Raw genomic sequence first — 21,057 nt, 5'->3', positions numbered from 1 at the left:
CATTATTAGCGAATGGTTAGTGTGCGACACTGGTTAGTAAAAAAAAACAGAAATAAAACAAATCTATTGTACCTACAACCTACCGATGAATCCTGGCCGGGCTCTCTAGCCCCGGCGCCCTCCAGTAGGACGTGACGGGAGACACGGGGGATGATGACGACTCTATCCCCACACCCCCTCGGCTTTCTACCTCTCCCCCTTGCTTTATGTATACTACAAGAGGAAGGAAAAACACATGGTGTAAGTCTATTGAAGAATATAATTTGCTCTTTTATGATAGGTATGGTTTTATATTAGGGATTTATATTTAACTTACTTTGTAGTACTGCTGAACTTAAATATGACTATGAGATAAATATTAATCAAATTAACTTGCATGGTATTATTTAATTATCAAAAACAATAACGTAAGTGACAATGATGACACCTTTTTTTTTGGTGTTACGCAAGGATGCTACCTATGTCCACTTGTAGGTATACTGGCAGTCAATAATAGTGACCATTTTTAAATGTAACTTTAAAAATCAGTCCGAAAAAGAAATATTTTTTTTACATCACTTCAAAAATCATGATGAGAAAGAGAGGGAAGTCTAATATTGAATGTAATTATTATTAATTATTACAAATATATTAAGCTTAGGTATAAATAAAAGACATCTCTTTTTTGCTATAAAGAAAGAAAGAATTACTGATTAGGTATACCTAATCAGTAATACTATAGTATTATCAAGCAACATAAGACTAACAACTAAGCGAGGTGTCTCCAGCGCGCGACTCGTGCCAGTCCCTGTGCGGCAGCGACAGCACCCTCCTCGCCGAGCGCAGGCACTCCTCGTCGCGCAGCACGTAGCACACCAGCATCGCCACACCCTGCAACACCACACCACCAGCACATCAACCTACTAGTGTCGCAGGACCAGTTAGAACCAGAACCATCGATATTTTTACTATCGATAGTTAACTTCGAAAATCATTCAGAATATCGACAGTATCGCCACACTATCGATAGTATTGACATGTGACATCTATTGATAGACTATCGATTTACTTTCGATAGTGGACCAATACAACAAATTTGCTCGCAATTTATAATTCGCCGCTATTACCGCGCCATAGAGGTTTATGCAGAGTACCATAATGTGCTGTTTACTGTACATTTTTTACATATCTCGGAAAAGTAAAGTATATATCGGATAAGTCGCTTTTACCACTACTATTACACTTGCTTGCTTTGAATAAAATAATTCGAAGGAAATCTAGACATAAACATATCATTTATGTACACATACATAACATATATTTAAACATGTCCTTAAAATTAACAAAATTTTATAAACCCTAACACTGGGCACACAGTCAACTTTAACGTCCGCCGACGTTGTATTTTTAATTTTTGTATGCAGGTTAAAATTGATGTATAATTTACGATGGTTCAAGCGGAGCGAGGGGGAGGGACACAAACGTACGTTGGCGAGCGCGGCGGCGGAGAGCGCGGCGACGAGCGGCACGCGGCGCGGGCCGGGCTGCGCGTACGCGAGCCCCGCCGCCTGCGCCGCGCTCGTCGTCGCCAGCAGCACCAGCGTGTGCCGCACCACGCGCCTCCTGACAATGTTCACATTTTTTATAATAGCTTCAATACTTTTATTAATATGTGTCATGTAGCACATATTACATAGTCTATGTCCTTGGCTCAAAGCATGACTGTGTTGGTTGGGAAACTGTAAGAGCTTTGTGTAGCTTTCATAATAAACTGGCTTTTGCCCGCGGCTTTGCCCGCGGCTTTGCCCGCGTGATTTCCCACGGGAGCAGTTATTTTTCCGGGATGAAAGGAGAGAAGATGAAACCCTATGTTCTTCTCCGTATTTCAAATTATATGTACCTATGCAAAATATCAATTTCAAGAAGAATGGTTAAGTTAATAGAGCGTGAAGATAAAAAAAAAGCAAACTTACTTTCGCATTTATAATATTAGTTAGGATTAGGATAAATAAAATATAATACTTACCTACTGCTTTTCTTTGTCGTGTCGCGTTTTTGGGAATTCGAAGTCGGCGGTTGACTTTGTTTTAAATAAATATATGACGCCAATCAGTGAGTTCCAATTAAGTTTATTCTTAGACAAAGAAACTTAATTGGAATACCTCTCTTGCATCGCAGGATAACCAAAACAAGCTACCTGTCTTTAAGGTAGTTCCTCCTCTCGGGCGGCACTTTGTGCGTGATGGTCCTGAGCCGCGCGGCGGCGCACAGCGCGAGCGCCAGACACAGCGACGCCAGCAGCGCGCAGCCCGCCGCACACACGGCCGCCGCCGCCGCGCCCAGCTGCAGGGGAGCCCCGCCCCACAGCCGGGCGGACAGCCAGGCGAGAGTACACACTCCTGGAGATACAATGGTAAGGTAAGTCTAAAGCTAGTAGTTTGTAGCTTTGGTTAAATATTATTTAATTTAGAAGCGCCTGTGAAGGTCTAATTTCTGAATACATTTTTATTTATTTTTAAGTGTAGCATTAAAAAAAAATCGGTTGATTTAGCAAGAGCATGCCTGTGCAAATCTGAACAATATAGTGTTCGATGTTTTTTTGTGTCCGTTAGCAACACTTTGCGTCATGCTATAAAAGATACTAGAAGACTATATTCTGTTGTCTTCCAAATTTTACATGCTAGTCTGGGAGTTAAAAAATGCACAAATAGCTCTAATACTTGGCCATTGAGTTTCGCAATTTATACACTCTATTAGGGATAAACATGTATACTATATTGTAACGTCTATAAGGAAAGGGTATTACCTGCTAAAAGGCCTACAGAAGGGGCTCCCTGCGTTCGCCCAGCCAGCTCTGCTTGCAGCAGCAGCGGCTGCGCACACAGCGCGGCGCAGCCTGCGCACCAGCACGCCGCGCAAATCCAACCTAAAGCTCCTGGACATGCTTCCTCCTGTAGGAGACGATGTCAGATTTGATGTTACTATAATAGATATGTCACCACATGGTGCTAGACTGTAAATGGAAACCTAACCTACCTGTCTCGTATCACATTCCAGTAAAGCCAGAATAGCCGCCGAATGCGCCCCAGCAGTCGCGGCCTTCAGCAGAATTGGCAACCTTGGTTTCCTCCCGGGCACCAAGCCCAGGAGTTGCAGAACGGCGGCTGCTAAGCACATGGCACCACCAACGCTCGCTGTTATTTTGACTACGCCCCGAAGGTCTTTCTCTACATCTGTCTGAAATGTAAAATTTTGGAATGATTTCTGATTCCGTTTCGTTAAATTGCAGGGAATCGAACAAAAAAGAATATGCACCAAAACTATATTTCGTTGGAAGATTTTATTATTTATTTATCTCTGATGGAAGAGGACTGTGATCCATTAATGATCACCAAACGTCATCACAGATCTCACATCTTTACGAAGTGGAGATGAAACAGATGAAAAGCGTTTCTTTCTTTCACTGGTGTCAGATTTTATTAAGAAACCGGTAAAATGCTCAGATTCAGATGAGGTAGAAAGAGAGGAGTATTCACTCACCAGGGTGGATCTTTCGATGGTGAAGAGCGCGTAAGTGCCGAGTCCTCGACAGCGGCAGGCCACGTGCGTGGGCTCCGGCACGCGGACTTCGCACGCCTTGGTGGACCACGAGCGGGGTTCCGATGATGTGCGCAGCCCGCAGGCTAGCTTTGATGCTGACAGGAAAAAGATTTTATTCATCAGTTTCACTGGAGAGAAAAGCCTCATTTTCATTAGTGGCACAAAGTAGATTTACGACTGTTAATTTCGTGCCAATATAGTTTCGTCATTCAAATTAGTTCACTTTATTTACGCCAATTTTTATGTTTTATTATAGACGTTTTCGATCAATCCTACGACATGCACAAACTATTGCTATGTTTCTGGGTTATTAACAAACTGGAACAGTAATTCTTGGCTAAACAGCAAACATCCTATTAATATCATAAATGCGAAAGTTTGTGAGGATGCATGTGTGTGTGAATGTTTGTTACTCTTTCACGCGAAATCTATTCGACGGATTGTTATGAAATTTGGTACACATGTACTTTTTACCCTGAAATTTCCACGAGAGCAAAGCCCCGGGGCAATCGTCACGCAAATTCGTAATTTGCGTGAAGATTATGATATCGGTATGCAATGGTGCGGTGCGTCTACCCCGGACCCCTAATTGCCACCTTGAGTGCTGTTGTAGTTGCTGTGACGTAGGCACTCCATCTCCCACCTAGTTCTGGCACTCTAGTGGTAAATAGAAGAACGTTCCATACTCACCAACAGCACTATAATTCTTGATATGCGTGAAGAGTATGGTGACCGTATGCATGGCTGCCTCAACTCCCGGGCCTCTCGCTGCCACCTGGAGTTGCTGTGAAGCTATGACGTATTCCATCTCCCGGCCGGTCCTGGAAGATGGCGCGCTGAGACCCGAGGGAGACAGGACTAATTAAAATAACGCATGCAGAAAGAAATTGGAAAAGAATAAACTTGAAGTAAGAATAAGAAAGTAAGTAAAAAGCTGTAAAATCATTCATAAATTAGCAAATAATAATTAATACATTTTATTTATTTCTTTCCATAAAAAGAAATGTGTTGAAGTACAGTAAAAAATCATTCATTCTGTGATCACAACAACACAACATTCTTTTGTGATTAACTCATAAAAGCTATTATTTTGATAAGCATCCTGAAGTACCATATAATAATAATGTCTCTCTGTATAAAAGTTTATAACAAAAAATACAGTCTATATTTAAAAAAATATATTACTTACTTGAATTCTATGGACCTCCTCAATGACGGAAGCCTCGCAGCCAAGTTGTGGTACTGCACCACCACCACCGATGCATTTCCCGTTCTCCCCAGCAGTTCCACCCCCACTGACGTGAGCTGCCACTCTTCTGACCCTGCTCCACCCCCCAACAAATCAAAATGAGCTGCATTATCGTCCCTCACTGGTTTCGTCTTCACCGCAAACTGATGCAGTCGAAGATCCAAATTATTTTTCATAGTAGCTGTGTCAGCTGCTGCATTTTGGAGGTCGTAGATTTTCTGGAAGAAGAAGATAGTGTTATGGGCGAATTAAAAGGCCACACTACCGGAAATTGTTTCGCTGAAAGTTGGCTGGCAATGCTCCAAATGTAGGATTAAACAATTATATAGATAAGGTAGTGTTTATTTACGAATATTTTAACTAGTTTTTACTGGTAAATAGTATACAGATGTAAAGTTTCTTGTGTCGTTGAGAAAAATTTTTTGAAGTACCGAAGTTGTTCTGATGGTACACTAAGTATTAAAGCTTCCAGGCTACAACATACTTTTATCTAACACTATCCAGGGCAGAAAACCAAAACGAGGCATTTGTTTTCATGAATAAGTTAAAAAATTAAGTTGGAAAATCAAGTCAGGCAGATGTGTAAGTAGCAATAATTTTATATTCTCGGAAGAATTCATTTTAATCAATCATACTGGAATCAGAATTTTCAATCGTAAGTTCTTTTCTGGAATATTTAACATTATTGTCCCAAAATTTCCCACGAGAGTTAAACACGATTTAAATGGGCAGTAGTAGAAACGGTATTTTATGAGCAGTATGAGTAAACATCGTTTTTAATTGCGAGTCCTTAATATGTAAATAATCTTCACAGTACTTGAATTTTGTTTAAATCGTAAGTCAAATATTAATTTAACCATTTTAAAATGAAATAATCACTAAACAAATTTCCCAAAAAGTCTATTTTAATTTAGATTGCTGTGAAATCATAAAAAGACATACATTTACATAAGTAAGAAACTAGTAAGAAAAAACGAAGTGTAAATTATATCAGTTAGATATTTTCTATCTCGTTAGTGCCTTGCGTGACCATGAAACCAAGTTTCAGAGTTAAAATTCCAGGTGTTGCAGCCAGATGTTAGCGCCATCGGCATTTCTATCGTAGATTTTCAAAAAGATTTAAGGTTAATTCAGGTCAGGCCAGTTTTAGTTTAAAATGGCAGCGCGCCAAATTCTGAATTGGAACTACGCTAAAGTTTAGATATTTTGTTGAGTCGAGTTTCAACATTAGTTAGCCTTTGTTGTTATAACATTAATCTAGAGACAATATATCATGTGTGCAATCTCGTTATCAAACATTCCGAAACAAAGACTAGAATGAAATGAAAATGCAATGTTGTTATATAACAAAGGTCTACAAAATGAAAAAAAAAAAGAGATGCTGATTTGATGAATATTAAGCAGTACAGACGCTTTAAAACGTTAAAATTACGTGTAGTTTTTACACTTCCCGCATCGAAAGAAAGAAAACTCATATTTACTGTGTTTGTTTTCCATATACGGGGAAGTTTTTTGATATCGAAATATCTATATTGAACATAAAGAAATCAAAATACAGATTATACCAAAATAATGGCTGAAAAAATGAAATCTATGGATAAATGACCGAGCTGCAGATTTATTTCCGTTGACATTGTTTATTTCGGTCAATTCTCGCGAGCGGCAGACGCGGTTCGCACAAACGGAATTGTATTAATTCGCAATTAATTCAATAATTCTTTTACAGAATGGATTTTTAAAGGGTTTTTACTAATAGACAAAATGATTTGTGACAAAGGTTCCTGTAGGTAAAATTTTGTTAATAAATATTTAAATTTTGCTTGTTTTATTTAGAGATTTATCGTATTTCGAAAACTACACGCAGCATTAAAAAATAAGTATGCACATGTGCATATTATAATCTGGGTAGGTACCTGTGGTATCCAACATACCAAAAATCGGTAATAGTTTTGGCACCTGTAGCCACCAGTGTTATAGTACTAAATTAGTTAGTACTACTTACGTTGGTACTATGCTAAGATGAATCAAGGTAGTAAAAGTGAGTTTTGCTGCAACTTTCAGTTTTTTACTGACACATTTTTGTACGAGTAGTTTATACTATACATGTATGTAGAACTTTCGGAACACGTATACCTACATATATAGTAGGTATACCTCTGTGTTCAGAAAGTTCTCAGCTATCTATAACCTAAAAGAGTAGAAAAGAATCCTACAACAAAAATAATAAATAAAATTATTTATATAAATAACAGAGACTCATAACTTAATTTAACCGAAAAAAATCACCTCTTCATCCAAAAACGTATCAGGATGCTTCAGTAACGTATCGTATATACTTAGAAGATATTCCGTCGACTCCTCCCGGTCTTTGGGCTTTCCCGCGGGAGATAGGAGGTAGTGCATCATCTGCCGGGAGTGCTGGAGAGGCAGGCTGCCCTCTCCGGGGTGAGGGGGGAGGGAGTGCAGCACCCCCCCGTACTGCCGGGCCACGTGGGACACGTTGCCCCAGGAATACCCGTACCAGATGCGGCTGAACTGAAAGTGGTAGATTGCGTTTAGAGGATACTTTTTTTTTCTGTCATTTGAGTTGAAGTATAATGAAATTGTACCCATCTTGTAACATTCATTCGTGATATTATTTCATTATTTCATTAAATTAACGAGATTCAATTTTAGAGTTGTTACAGTCTTTGTGCGAGTAGGTTAAACCTATATATTTACAAGATTTAATTTAGTTTCACCTATACAGTGTATCGTTTTGTTTGTAATTCGATCTTGCAAGTTTCGACTTTGTCTTCTTCTACATTATTGAAATTTTCCTCGTAGTTGCGAATCGACTATGAATGAATGAATTAGCAACTATGAATTATTATTATATTATTTTTTGTCACGTGTTGTATGCAAAATGATCTTCTTGTCGAAATAAATGTGTTAAGAAAGAAAATTTAAGTATTTGATAATCCAAGCTTTTCTAGATATCTTTTCTAGAGCTTATAGAGATTTGTATTTTAACGAGTCGTTTTTACAAATTCTAATTTACCTGTTCATAAATATCCCTAAGAGAATCAGCAATGCAACCGGAAAAATCCGGTATCATCCACTTAACTCCATGCTGTCCGGTCTTTGGTTCGCAGAATCTGAAATTAAACCATTTTCACAGTTCTGGTTGGCGAAAGCAAAACGATTAGGAGATTGAATACGTTTGTTGTTTTTTCTTCACCTTCTAGTTTCATTCGCATATTTTTAACTTTTAGCGTCTTAAAAGGTTCCCATATTGTTTTTTAATTGGTGTTACCTGCATTAACTATTACTTTTGTGCCCTGTTCCTTATTCCATCATTCCCTTTATTCCATTTTGTAGTTGTACAATTAAGTGAATTGAACAGTACTAGTGTTCTGGCGATTATCATTAATTTTAAAAGGGTTTTTAGTACTTAGATGTTAAAACTGCTTGTTGTCATATTCTTTTATTTAACCTATTGTAATTATTCACATCAATATGTCTACAAAATTTTAGTATAAAAGTTAAAAAGTTGAGAAAAACAATGTTGAAAATATATCACTTTGAATACTGGCCATTATTGTATTAGAGCTTTGAAATATTAATCAATGTATTGCTTCATTCATTAATGTGTATGTAAAAAATAGAACTGGTAAAATAAATACATACATACTAGCCTGGCATCAATCAAACAAATTTTATACGACGCAGCGAAAATCGGGGTTAGCATAAAAAAAAAACCTAAAAATTTTAAATATTCGGCTGGGATTTTATAATCGGATGCGTGCCTATCATCTACCCGCATTGGAAATATTGTTACCTTTAGCTGCCAAGGCTAATGTGTACCTGAGTCGCCTCTTACGATATCCACATAAGGATATAGAGTATTCTCATTCTAGGTCCACACACCAAATAATTCTATTACCATAAAGCATAATTAATTTTTTTTTTGTAAGTTTGTCGTTTTTGAAGGTTTTATAATAGAACTTACCTGGTGGTTTCCCCAGTATGACCAGGGGGACAAGCCGCGGAGGCATGGGCGCCTGGAGCAGTTTTTGGCCAGCGCAGTCCATGGGAAGAATCAGCCTGACAAGCCTCATCTGTGGCCCCCAGGGCCCACATGGTGACCCCTTTGGCGTTGGTGCCGGCCACGGATGAAACTTGACAGCGGAATTCGCCGGATTTCTAGGATAGAAGATTTTTTTGACAAAATATACCGCTTCGTATATTTGAGAAATAGTGACGGAAACCGTGATATACACATCATTTCACATCCCAGTTTCACATAAAATAAATTGCCGTTAAAATAAATCTCTTTTTTCATAAAATATTTATAAATCTCTTTTCGAGAGTCTTGATGTATAACACTGAAGTTAGATTTTATTCAAGTCGCCTTAAGGCATCTAACATGACTTATATTGTTGTAAAATCATAAAAAGATGAAATAATAAAACGAAGATATAAGTATACGTATAAAAAACGAAAATATTTTTTTATACGTCTATGGTACGATAAGAATATATAAGAAATGATAAAACTGCGTGCATTAAGACTTGTAAGAAAAAAAGGAGTTCTAAATAATTTCCATTTTAGGTAGTTTTAATGAGCGCAATTAAGTATAGTCACATAGTTAAATATTTACGTACAGAAGTTTTATCACAAGTGGCATTATAAAACTGTTTCTACTTTTTCCGCATTCAGAAAGTATCACAACTTTTTGTAGTTTGAAAACAGCGTTGCTAATATTCCTGTTTCCTCTCGCAATTAGCAATTTAAATTAAGTCTGGATTTTAAGTGTGCACTGAACATTTTCATATTTTAATAGCAATAAGTAGGTATATTTAAATAAATAAGCTTGTTATTTATTGCGTGTTGGTTTTACGTAGGTACAAGACAATACGAAATATGGAATAGCGAAACATTTATATTATTGTTGAACATTTTACACAGAAACTAAACGTTGGTAGATTAGAAAATATACGAGGGCTGCTATTTATGTATCCGGAATAACAAAATTAAACAAACATATATTATTACATATGGTTTTATTGTTTCTCGAAGTATTCTCCGCGATGATCTATGCACTTCTGCATACGATGAAACCAATTTTCAAAGCACTTTTTCCATTCTGATTGAGGTATGTCCAAAACGTGTGTTTTGAACGCATCAACGGCCTCTTCGCGGCTCGAAAAACGTTGACCACGTAATTTATTTTTAATGTTTGGAAATAAATAAAAATCATTGGGTGCCAGGTCGGGGCTGTACGGCGGATGACCCGTCAATTCAATCTTTTGACCCTCCAAAAAATTATTTGTTTCAGCCGACTTGTGGCAGCTAGCATTGTCGTGATGAAGTATGATTCTGCGTTGTGGGTTGTTCTTTCGTATTTTTTCAAAGACTTCTGGCAAACAAATGGTGGTGTACCATTCAGAATTAACCGTCCTACTATTCTCTAGTGGCACTGTAGCTACATGTCCGTTGATACCAAAAAAACAAGCGACCATTTGCTTTAAAGTGCTTCTCGCACGAACAACTTTTGTTGGATTCGGTTCATCTTGAAAGACCCACACCGTTGACTGCTGTTTAGTTTCAGGGTCATAAGCATAGATCCAGGTTTCGTCACCTGTGTAGATATTATAAACAGCTTTTGACGTGCCACGGTTGTATTTTTTTATCATTTTCTTACACCAGTCGACACGAGCCTGTTTTTGATCTACGCTCAAGTTGTGCGGAATCCAACGCGAACAAATTTTTTTAACAATTAAATGTTCGTGTAATATCGCGTGTATACTCGTCATACTAATGCCCAGAGACGCCTCTATCTCGCGGTATGTAACATGACGATCTTGCATTACTAATTGTCGCACAGCATCAATATTTTGTTGTACCACTACCGATTTAGGACGACCCTCCTTAATTTCATCCGTGAGCATAGACCGTCCACGTTGAAATTCCTTAAACCAATAATACACAGTGGTTTTCGATGGTGCTTCATCTCCAAAAGTTAAAATCAGTTGTTCGATGCACTGTTTTTGAGTTAATCCACGCCGAAAATCATAATAAATCATCGCGCGAAAATGTTCATGAGTTAAATCCATGGCAATGAAGACAAGCTATTTTCAAAATTGGCGCCAATTGAAAAAAACAAATGACAGGGACATGAAAAATATTTATTCTCTAGCCGAAGAGTTCTATTTTCAAATGTTGTAATTACTTTTTAAATATTCTAGAATTATTGGCCAGTTCCGGATACATAAATAGCAGCCCTCGTATAACAGAAATGATCCACGTATTTAGTTAGACCTAATTTTTAAAGATGTTTTCGAATTTTACAAGCAAAAATCGATGAGATGATGATGATGCAGTCCTTGGACTCCGAGGTTAGGTCAGGTTAGGTCTAGTTCGCCAGGGCTGTGGAGCGAGATTAGCATACGCTCCAGGCACAAATGCGGTAGGCGTAGACACCGTGTGGTTTTAGCGGTTTAAAGTCCCACACACCTGCTGTCCGGCTTCCCGTGGCCGGATGGACGGGACGAGCGTCTTTCCACACGTTAAAGAAAAGGTTAGGTCTAGTTGAGTTTGGGAAAGAAACCGAGAAAATGCGCAGATAAAATAGCATGATAGGTATACATTTGCTATAATTACCTGTACATTATAAAGTTTGAGCACACTGCCAGCCGGATACAAGTCCTCCCAAACCTCCCGGCCCGGGGCGAGAGGTAAGAGGGTTCTCTCCCGAGCCCAACTAAACCCCAATGCTCCATGAACACGACCAGCACCAGCCAAGCAAGTGATGCTCACGTTGTCTCCCTGAAAAATAAAACTTTCTTATTTAGTGTGTTATGTTACACTCATGGATTTAGTAAGTAGGTACTTCGTACAACGTAGTAGTTACCTACTAATTCCATGGTTACATTAGTGTCAGATTTTATTCAAGTCGTCTGAAGACATTTAACATGACTTTTGATCATGACGTATATGGTCATAGTAGCATATACACTAGTGAACTTAACAGTCTACCAAATCCGGAAAAAATATGACCTTGTTAAAAATTATACGCAAGTGAATTGATATGGGTGGAATGAAATACACTTGCTTGATGCCAACAATAAGTATTAAATCAATCTCTGGCTTCTACAGTGGTTTAGGTAATTTATTTTTGTAACATTATATCAATATACAATACGTATGCATACGATCACGAAATACACTAAATATAAAGAAACTATAAATATAAAGTTGATTAACTCTCACAAGCTCAAGAGTACCGGCCTTACGGAAATGAAAATTATATGAGTTAAAATAAGTTAGGTAGTATAAATCAATCATACCCTATTGTAAACATGTTTCGCCCTTCACGTTTCAAATTCAGACACATTGACAGATTTATGGATAAATTCATACGAGAAATACTGAAGCATGTAATAGAAATTCATTAGTGAAGAGGGTGGACGTCAGACAGGTCGTAAGATCCTAATATGGAAACTCAGATTGTTAAATAATAACATCCAATTTTATTTGAAATTAAATGTAAGTATAATGTATAACGTAATCGATCAAAAGCATACATTTATGAAAAACAAAGAATGAGATGAAACTATTCTTTACACTATAATCAATCAATAAATACTGAGTTTTTAAAACCCATGAGTTACAAAGAGAAACAACACATGTTAAGGAAACCTTTATAAAGAGAGCATTGTGTCAAAGAGACTGAAGAAAATTGAAAAATAACAAAGTTTGAATGTTATAATGTTAGGACTTTCCACCACATGGTATCGCAAGGGTATAGTATTGTATTTTTAGAATATGAACACAAAATAATTCGTTTTGATGACGTCTTCCTTATACCGTGTCGTCCTTGCTTCTTCCGCCACACAAAATTTTGAATGATATTTCTGGTTTATTAATCAAAATTCAGATTTTAACTCACTGTAAACGACCATATGTGATTCTTATGTTACATTCTACCTAGATATATAATAAGAACGGTGTGTAATGGATTATAGTGAATTCGAAACACAAGCGAATAACGGAAATCTTTTTAAATCTAAATTTACGCGTCCCAGCCCCCTATTGCTCAGTACTACGTTAGTGCTTGGGACACTAGAGGAATGAAAAATTACGTTCAGCAAATATGTGAGCTCACCTTACTGACAGTCAAAGTCGACGGCACTAGACGAATATCAGGCGGCCTCAATATAGCTAGCCTCAGTGCTCTACACCGTCTTCTCCCCGCATCTTCAGCTGCGCATGACCACTTTCCACTGTCTGGTCTTTTAGCTTCGGATATCCCCAGGACTGACATCCGACGGCCTAAGGCGTCTTCTGCGACAGTGCGGGTCCAGATGTCCCTGAAGAAAATTTTATATAATAAGTAGGATTTTATACATAATAGTAGGTAGGTAGTAATTTTATGTAATAGGTAGGCAGGTCATTTTATATAATTATAAGTAGATAGGTACCACACCAAACTGTGGTAGGGTCGTTCATTACGAGCGTTTTGACCGCCGCAGCCGCATTCTTAAACAATCCGTCAATTTTCGTTTCAAAAATCAAATATGAACAAAATTAACATTACTGGTTAATTATTTAATAAAGTTTGGTAATAATTTTGTTCTTGTATTTATAAAAAAAAAAAGTAATGACAGTGCGGTTGGATAATAAATAAATAACCATTATCTTAATAAATAACACATCTTATTAAAAAATATGTGTCACATGCCTTGTGCTGGAATATGAGTAGTAGCATTTAAAAAATATCATTACATGTGATATCAAATATTAAATATATGTTAACGAATATTACATTACAATACAAGTAATAAAACGAAAATGAAAAACTCCGTGTATTAGCGAGACAGACTGGGAAAGGCACCTTGGGCAAAGAATAAACTTTTATTGGCGAACTCTGAGATGAGTTCGCTAAATAATGTTACGGGACGAGTTGACAACATTCGACATGTCGCGGCGAATCTCGAAAGGAAAGTTCTTATTGTGAGATTTTTCACACATTGAATTACAAAAGACTTCGTCAGTTGAAATGGAATTCTATACGTAAGTATGAACACAATTAAGTAATGTATGTAGCGCGGTCTGTCTTGGCTCACTCATCATTGAGTGTTATTATAATTTCCCGACTTAAGTTTATCAATAGAAAAGATCGATATCTTTTCTATTGATAAACTTAAGTCGGGGTTAACCTTTTACCCTCAGACCTTTTCTGGTTCAGCTCTTTCAGCTCTTTACTTTTGTGATATTTCTTTATCGATTTGCCATAATATACTCATATATAGTCAATCTGTCATAATAAATGTAGCACTGTGTTGTAATTTTCTGTGTATAGAACTTAGAAAAAGTGACTGTGACGGACTCCCAGAATACAATTTACCTGGTGGTCCCGTTGAAGTTGACCTTGACCCCGTCCTTGTACCACGTGAAGACGATGTCGGGGGATCCGTATGCCATACAACTCAGGATGAACTCTGACCCTTCCCATACTTCTGGACGTTGGTTTACCACTACGGCCTGAAAAGAAAAAAACTTAATCAAACATCGATATTACTTTTACAGCATGTGGATCACTCCATACCCTCACGTGTACGAGACGAATAAGCGGAAAAAGTTCGAAACAACAGGTGGGAAACAACGGTATTCCCAAAGAGTAAGTAGTCGCAAAGTTTTTTCGTGGTACGGTCTCTAGCCTCAAAATAAGTTACAGTCGACAGAAAAGTGTTTTTTAAAAAAATGCGCATAATACACTTGAATTAGTGAGAGCAACAACATTTGGAAACTAGCGAATGAAACCAGGCGCTATTTAAACACCTCGCATATTAAGTTCAAACTATTATAATAAAGCAGGTGCTAACTCAGGTTAACGAGACGCGTGGCTGGCGAGCGGCCAAGTCAAGAGTCTAGCACGAGGATGCTTATTTCAAATAATTAAACTTACCCCGACGATCTGTAGAAGTGAGTACTTTGAACCTACCAACTTGGCGAACGGACTATGGAGAACAAATTCCCGTGGTCCATCTGTCACGTTTCGCTAGGTGGACTATGGTTAATTATTTTTCCCGTGGTTCATGTTTACAATGCACAAAATTACGAAAACAGAAATCAGATTTCTCTCCCTGCCTCTAAAAAATATACTTATTTAAATTAAAACACATATATAACAAGAGTTAACTGACGAGTTAACTGACGTCTCAAAAGTGCTAAAAATTGAGTACCTACACAAAATATAGAAAAAAAAATGTTCAGGTTGGCTTCATTTTTACCGCAGAATGTAATTTAATGTAACCGCTCGAGAGGCCCACTTGCGTCTTAAATCATCATCCGGCCGCGTCAGTCATTTTGCCCTCGGCCCATTATGCCCCGCGTTTTATTAGGATTGTTCAAGCTCGATGATTGTGCAAGCTATTATTGCTGTAACTTACATATAAGGTTGAAGATTCGGCTATGATTTTATAACCAGCGTCCTGTCTGACGTGGACCTGCATGGAATGGTCATATTCTAAGACTGAACCACGTGTCTATTATGTATATACTACCTACATCTATACAATACTTTCCTGTACTATATTTGATTTTACTATAATTTTAATCCAAATTTTAGTTTGTATTAAAAATAAGCATTTTTGGTCTCGCTGTACGGAAACTATGACAATATATAGGTGACAATATCTTCAAACTTTATTTGCCAACAATGTACAAAAGAATAACATGGAAACATTATAATTTAGTTTAAAAACTATGAATTGTCCCGGAACCAACAATAATCTTGTTATTGATAATAAATTTATATATATTTAGTGACAACTATGCCCATTTGTTCTTATTTTAATCCATTGTGTCTCAATAGAAAGTACCTACTTCTATTTTTGATTGACATTTGATTGACATTGACATTTGAAAATATTCCAAATTAGACTTATCTAATAGGTGTTTTTCAAGTCTACCTTTAAATTTGTTCAGACGACTAAGTTTAAAATATGTCGGTGTACCTATTAAGGAAGAGTTTATTGTCAAATATAATAACCATTTATCCCTTCAACTCGCAAATGTTTCCTAAACACAAGGGGTAGAAATGGGCCCTCGCGCCCCGGCTCTAAATCATACGCCACATGAGCCGCATCAGTCATTTCGGCCTTTCCCATTACGCCTCTTTCCCATTTCACCCCGTCTCTGCAGGACTGGTAATGTCCGAAGCTATTGTTAGAACATAATTACATACGAAAGTGAATCGTGTACAGGATTGGATTTCATCTACCATTATAACGAGTTTCAGTTCAGAAGTTTTAGTCAAAATATTATCAAAAGTATGACTGAATTCAATCAACTGTTGCCCGCAGGTCTGCCTGCGGTAGAGTATATTTGATACCGGGTCATTAACTATGTCTATAAAAAGCGTGACAGATAGACTTCACTTTGTCTCCACTGCTCAACTGTAAACGTTTTCTGTTGCGATCTCTTCGATTCCATCACAAAAACAATGGCTAAAATATATTGATTTTTAATAATAAATAGTTGATCCGATTCATAAAATGTTTTATAAGTAAATTAATAGAATAGATATGTTTTACAAGATTTTTCTATTAAAGTATTCTATCCAATTATGCTGAAATGTGAAATATTTAGTTCACAGTTTTATGTTATAGTTAGGTAAGCACGAAATGGACTATAGCTATTAGTTATTTATTACCCACAGGAAATCATGTCTAGAGATTTTGGTATGTATCACATTCTTGTAAAAATGGGATATGATCATTTTCTTCTAAAAGTAAGCAACTGTAATATATATTTCTAGGAACCATGGTAATTTAGAATGATAAAAAAAAAATTCCGTACAAGTCACAGCGACATTTGCGCTTTGGAGTTGAAGTTTATTACTACGTGACGTCATGAAATAATGACGATTAAAAATTATCCTGTATATAAAAGAAAATATTAAATAATATACTTTGGAGAGTTAAATAGGTTACCAGGTGGATCCAGAGACAGGATTTTTTGGTGTTAAATTGGGCGTAAAAACAATGTGACAAATTATGGACCCCATTCCTTTGTAGTCGAATGGTTCCAGGTTAAAATCGTAGGTCAGAGTAATCGGAGAAGTTTCTCGAAAGCAAAAGTATGTGTTTTTCAATTCGTTTCTTTTTTGCTAGATAATCATAACGTTCATGATCATATGCTAGAGTATAATGGAGGGATTTGCGTTAAAAAAGGACCAAAATAGTTATTGAATTGAAACGAGATATTTGCTCTGAATACAGTACATAATAGCCCATAAATTATTATCTATGATCACGCTGAAGAAGACGGCTAATTAGAACCTGCAAATTAGGTTATAACGCCAGTCATCATCTTAATTTCCTTCATAGAGATAAGTTAGAAAAAACGTCTTGTTATTTAGGGATATTTTTAGGAGAAAATGTTTACATAACGTTTGTTTACATCAAATTGTACTCCATATTTGTAAAAAATTTTGGATTTATCTTTAGTAAAACTTAAATTATAATTCTTATACATATTATAAAACAAAGTCCTCTGCCGCGTCTGATAAACTCACAAACTATTGCGTGTATTTTCATTGGGTTTTCACCAATAGATAGTGTAATTCCTGGAAAAGATTTAGGTATGTAATTTATTATGATTTTACAAGAGCGAAGCCGGGACGGGGTGCTAGTTACACTATAAAAGTTGGCTTTATCGTCTTACTATTAGGTCTGATGTTTTAACTCAAAAGAAAAAAAAACTAACCACTAAACAGAATTAAGCAATTTTATTACAAACATTTTAAATTATTCTATCAGCGACCATAAAGCACACAGCAAACAATTAAACGGCGTGGAAAAGGAACCGAGTTGTTGGACTGGAGAAAAATGAGGCAATTTCTCTACCGCCGGATAAACTTGCTTTTATTGATAGAGATAGTTATCTCTTTTAACTTTTGTGGGCTCTGGAGATAGATCCAGATAATGGCCGCGTCCGAGTGACAGATGTCTTATAAACCGCCGGGCGGGCGAACACATTTTTTAAAAGAAAATAGAGAGATACGTTTGGTATAACGATTTTGAGATTATTTAACCTATTTTTAGTGGTTAAATAAGTAAGTAATTGTTTATTGTTCACGGGAACTGTGCCTGTTCGCGTTGAACTATTATTTATTGAATAGGTAATTTCTAGGAAATATTTTTTTTTCAATACCACATCATAATCATCGTTACCATAACACCACTGCATAATGCGTTGGAATGTTGGTGGTCCAGAGTTTAAGACACACTCCCGTGAACCGAAAGATCCCAAGTTCGAATCTCATGAGGTTGTATACCAATTTGACTCGTGTATGTTTTTATAGACACTTCAATTGCTTCCGGTAAAGAACATCATGAGAAAAGCTATGCTAAAAATATTTAACAAAAGCTTTATGAGCTAGAACCCTTTGCCTCCTCAATGAAACGAGAGAATAAACAAAAAAAAAGAAAATGGTAGGTAGTCGTCAAAGTCATTTTGGAAGTCTTTAGGCGACATGAATAAAATCTGACACCAGTGTTAACCATATATAACACACTCGATAAAAAGAAAAAAAAAAATTAATGAAAATATTTTTTTTTTACAAAAACGACATTTTTGACACAAGTTTTTGTTGTTGTGAGAGAGATCTCATTGCATTGAATGTGTGACAAGAAAATCATGTCCGTGCAGCATACCGTTGAGGAGTTTCCACGTTCGGGGCTATTTCTGGGTGCACCATCTGGTCATGCTTACCATAATAATGCATTGTTATCCAAACTAAACGTGTTTACACAATTTCAGCCCAATCGGTTGAAGATATCTGCTTCAAACTTGAATTGCAAGATTCCACTCGAGACATAGGGACATACATATATAGTTATATTTTAAGTTAAATAAAAGATTGTAAAATAGTCGTTATAGAATTTAGTAAATGTGTTGTAGCTCGCCGATACCGCCGTAGCAATCTGCTACGACGGTCGTAGCCGCGTAGCAAACTAGGGCGTTCGTAGCGCATTACGCTGAGAGCGAAATTCGTAGCACGTGCTACACAAAGTAGACTACGGGTTTACTGCATGAGACAGGCAGGGAAATTGCACTCGTCAGTATTGTTAGTCTTCATTCTGTATGGAATATTGGCAACGGATTTATTAGATAATGTCAAAAATAAAGTTTGATTTCGGTTAACCACTGAATGAATATCGACTGACACATTAGTCCAGACAGACTGCTATTACAATTTAGTGTGCAGTCAAGCACAATTCAAGTTACCCTAAATGGAACTCTAAGGTTCAAGAGCGGGGAAATTGTTTGTCCTACTAATATTATAAATGCGAAAGTTTGTGAGGATGTAGGTGTGTGCAGGCCGCAATCGCTAGACGCAAGCGCATACCAGAATCCGAAAAGTGACTCTATGTGCCATGATTACGTATAACCCTTAATTTATGAAGCTAGTCTTACCTGTAAACTTAGTGCTGGCTGCATATAAAAGTGTTGCGTCGCCGGCAGTATTCGCAAGCGGTCTGCGCGCGCGCGAGTGGCGGCCAGACGCGCAAGCGCAGCTCGCAGCGTGCCCGCGTCCCGGCGGGCGCCCCACAGCCGCAGCCACACTGACCGGGCATTGTTCAGGTCGGGAGAGCTGAATAGTGTACAATGATATAAAAATATGAAATTGTATTTATACATATTTAAAAAGCACACACACAATTTTGTTTGATTTTCTATCATGACGTTATTTGCGGTTTATGGCTTAAAAGGCTGACTCACAAGTTAATAAGGTCGCAAACTTGTGACAACTCACGAGACCTTATGGAGGGATGTCGTTTCCATTTTTATTTTAGATGCACTTATATGGAATACAATAAAAAAATCTGGATTCTGGAAGAATTGAAATGGAAGAATTTTTTCATCTCATTGTTATTTTAAAAAAAGATGACTTACAAGTAATACGTTGCAAGGGACTGTTCTTCATAAGGTACATTTTCTCGTGGATTGCCACATTTGTGGCTCGACCTTACATGAATATATGTCAGCCGTAACGGACGTACGAGTACTATAAAACTATTTTAAATAATGGTTAAAATAAGCTACTTTTAGAATAATTGAATAAAATTCAAGTCCGGGATAATTTTATATTAGCATTATAATAAAAGTACCTTCGAGGACAGCAGCAACGTAAGATAATTCTAGAATTCTAGAGATCAGGTTCCCAGTGGTATGCTGTGTAAAATGATGTTTTCACAAGCACGTAGTATGAACTAGTGAAGGAAGACTACGCTACGTTCTGTTGTCATAAAGTTGGAATGTTCCAGGTTTATTCGAAAATATCCGACTATTTTACCTATATCCCAAATGCACTAGGAAATTATGGTAGCCCTAGTTATATACCATGATCCATATACATCCAAATATAGATCTTAATACTTCGCAAATTAAAAACAAAAGATTATAGCCACATAAAAAAGGACTCATAAAAGTACGTTAAAATGGTTTATCGCGTGCAATTTAAGTTCATATTAAAACTTAGTTGTTTGTTCGTGTAACACGAAGTTTATTACAGAACTTTGCAATAATTTCATTAACATACCCCCGCAATACATAATCACTTTGTTCTTCTAAAAGTTGCACTCCTGGTTTCACTCTCGTGAGAATTTTAGGAAAATAATGCTTGTAACCTTTCTCTACCTGTATATTAGTTTTCTACATGTCTCTCTCTCTCATGTGAGCGTTTTCCAGTTTCTTCCTCTGCATTGAAGTCAAGGATGCGATTATCTACTTTTTTTCTTCACTTCGTCCGGATTTCCTTATACTTAGTTGTCAGACAGTTGGCATGCAAAACTTTGATGACATATCAAGTTAATGTCTATAATTTAATCTAATATAATCAATAGAAATGGGACTGTTAACTTAATGTTTATCTCATTAAGGTTTTATTAAAATTAAGATATTCTTGATATCACACTGATGATGAGAGATCAGTTGTAGGATATAATTTATATAACGAGTTATCGATAGTATCGATAGTAATAAACGAGGATAACGCTGAGGAATCTATAAATTTCAATAAATATTATATTACGTTTATATAATATTTATTGAAATTTATATTTATATTTATAGCATATACTATCAAACTTACCTTATATTAAGTACTTCAACATCATCTTCCAAACTTATATTGGATGCCCTTAAATAGCTTGTTATCTGAAAGAACCGTAATA

The 21,057-nt window shown here is 36.8% G+C and overlaps 1 protein-coding gene across 5 annotated transcripts in view; it reads right to left on the bottom strand.

The window, feature by feature from the left end:
* The window catches only part of LOC128677270 (uncharacterized protein), a 267,183-nt gene that overhangs the window by 1,999 nt on the left and 244,127 nt on the right, over positions 1–21,057 (bottom strand). For 2 of the 5 annotated variants that reach the window (XM_053757983.2, XM_053757984.2), the window contains exons 8-24: positions 20,976–21,040; positions 19,298–19,475; positions 14,220–14,356; positions 12,978–13,182; positions 11,474–11,638; positions 8,820–9,013; positions 7,869–7,965; positions 7,115–7,363; positions 4,769–5,046; positions 4,270–4,415; positions 3,520–3,674; positions 3,016–3,216; positions 2,786–2,930; positions 2,177–2,378; positions 1,467–1,602; positions 747–870; positions 84–213 (exon numbers count right to left, since the gene is read on the bottom strand). In XM_053757983.2, the coding sequence (XP_053613958.1) occupies positions 84–213; positions 747–870; positions 1,467–1,602; positions 2,177–2,378; positions 2,786–2,930; positions 3,016–3,216; positions 3,520–3,674; positions 4,270–4,415; positions 4,769–5,046; positions 7,115–7,363; positions 7,869–7,965; positions 8,820–9,013; positions 11,474–11,638; positions 12,978–13,182; positions 14,220–14,356; positions 19,298–19,475; positions 20,976–21,040 (2,807 nt within the window). Of the gene's footprint in view, positions 1–72; positions 214–746; positions 871–1,466; positions 1,603–2,176; positions 2,379–2,785; positions 2,931–3,015; positions 3,217–3,519; positions 3,675–4,269; positions 4,416–4,768; positions 5,047–7,114; positions 7,364–7,868; positions 7,966–8,819; positions 9,014–11,473; positions 11,639–12,977; positions 13,183–14,219; positions 14,357–19,297; positions 19,476–20,975; positions 21,041–21,057 lie in introns of all 5 variants that reach the window. The other 3 variants (XM_053757985.2, XM_053757987.2, XM_053757986.2) reach the window with 3 other exon arrangements.

Source organism: Plodia interpunctella, chromosome 17 (assembly GCF_027563975.2).
Source record: "Plodia interpunctella isolate USDA-ARS_2022_Savannah chromosome 17, ilPloInte3.2, whole genome shotgun sequence".
NCBI lineage: Eukaryota > Metazoa > Arthropoda > Insecta > Lepidoptera > Pyralidae > Plodia > Plodia interpunctella.
This window is presented reverse-complemented; position numbering and strand designations above follow the sequence as displayed.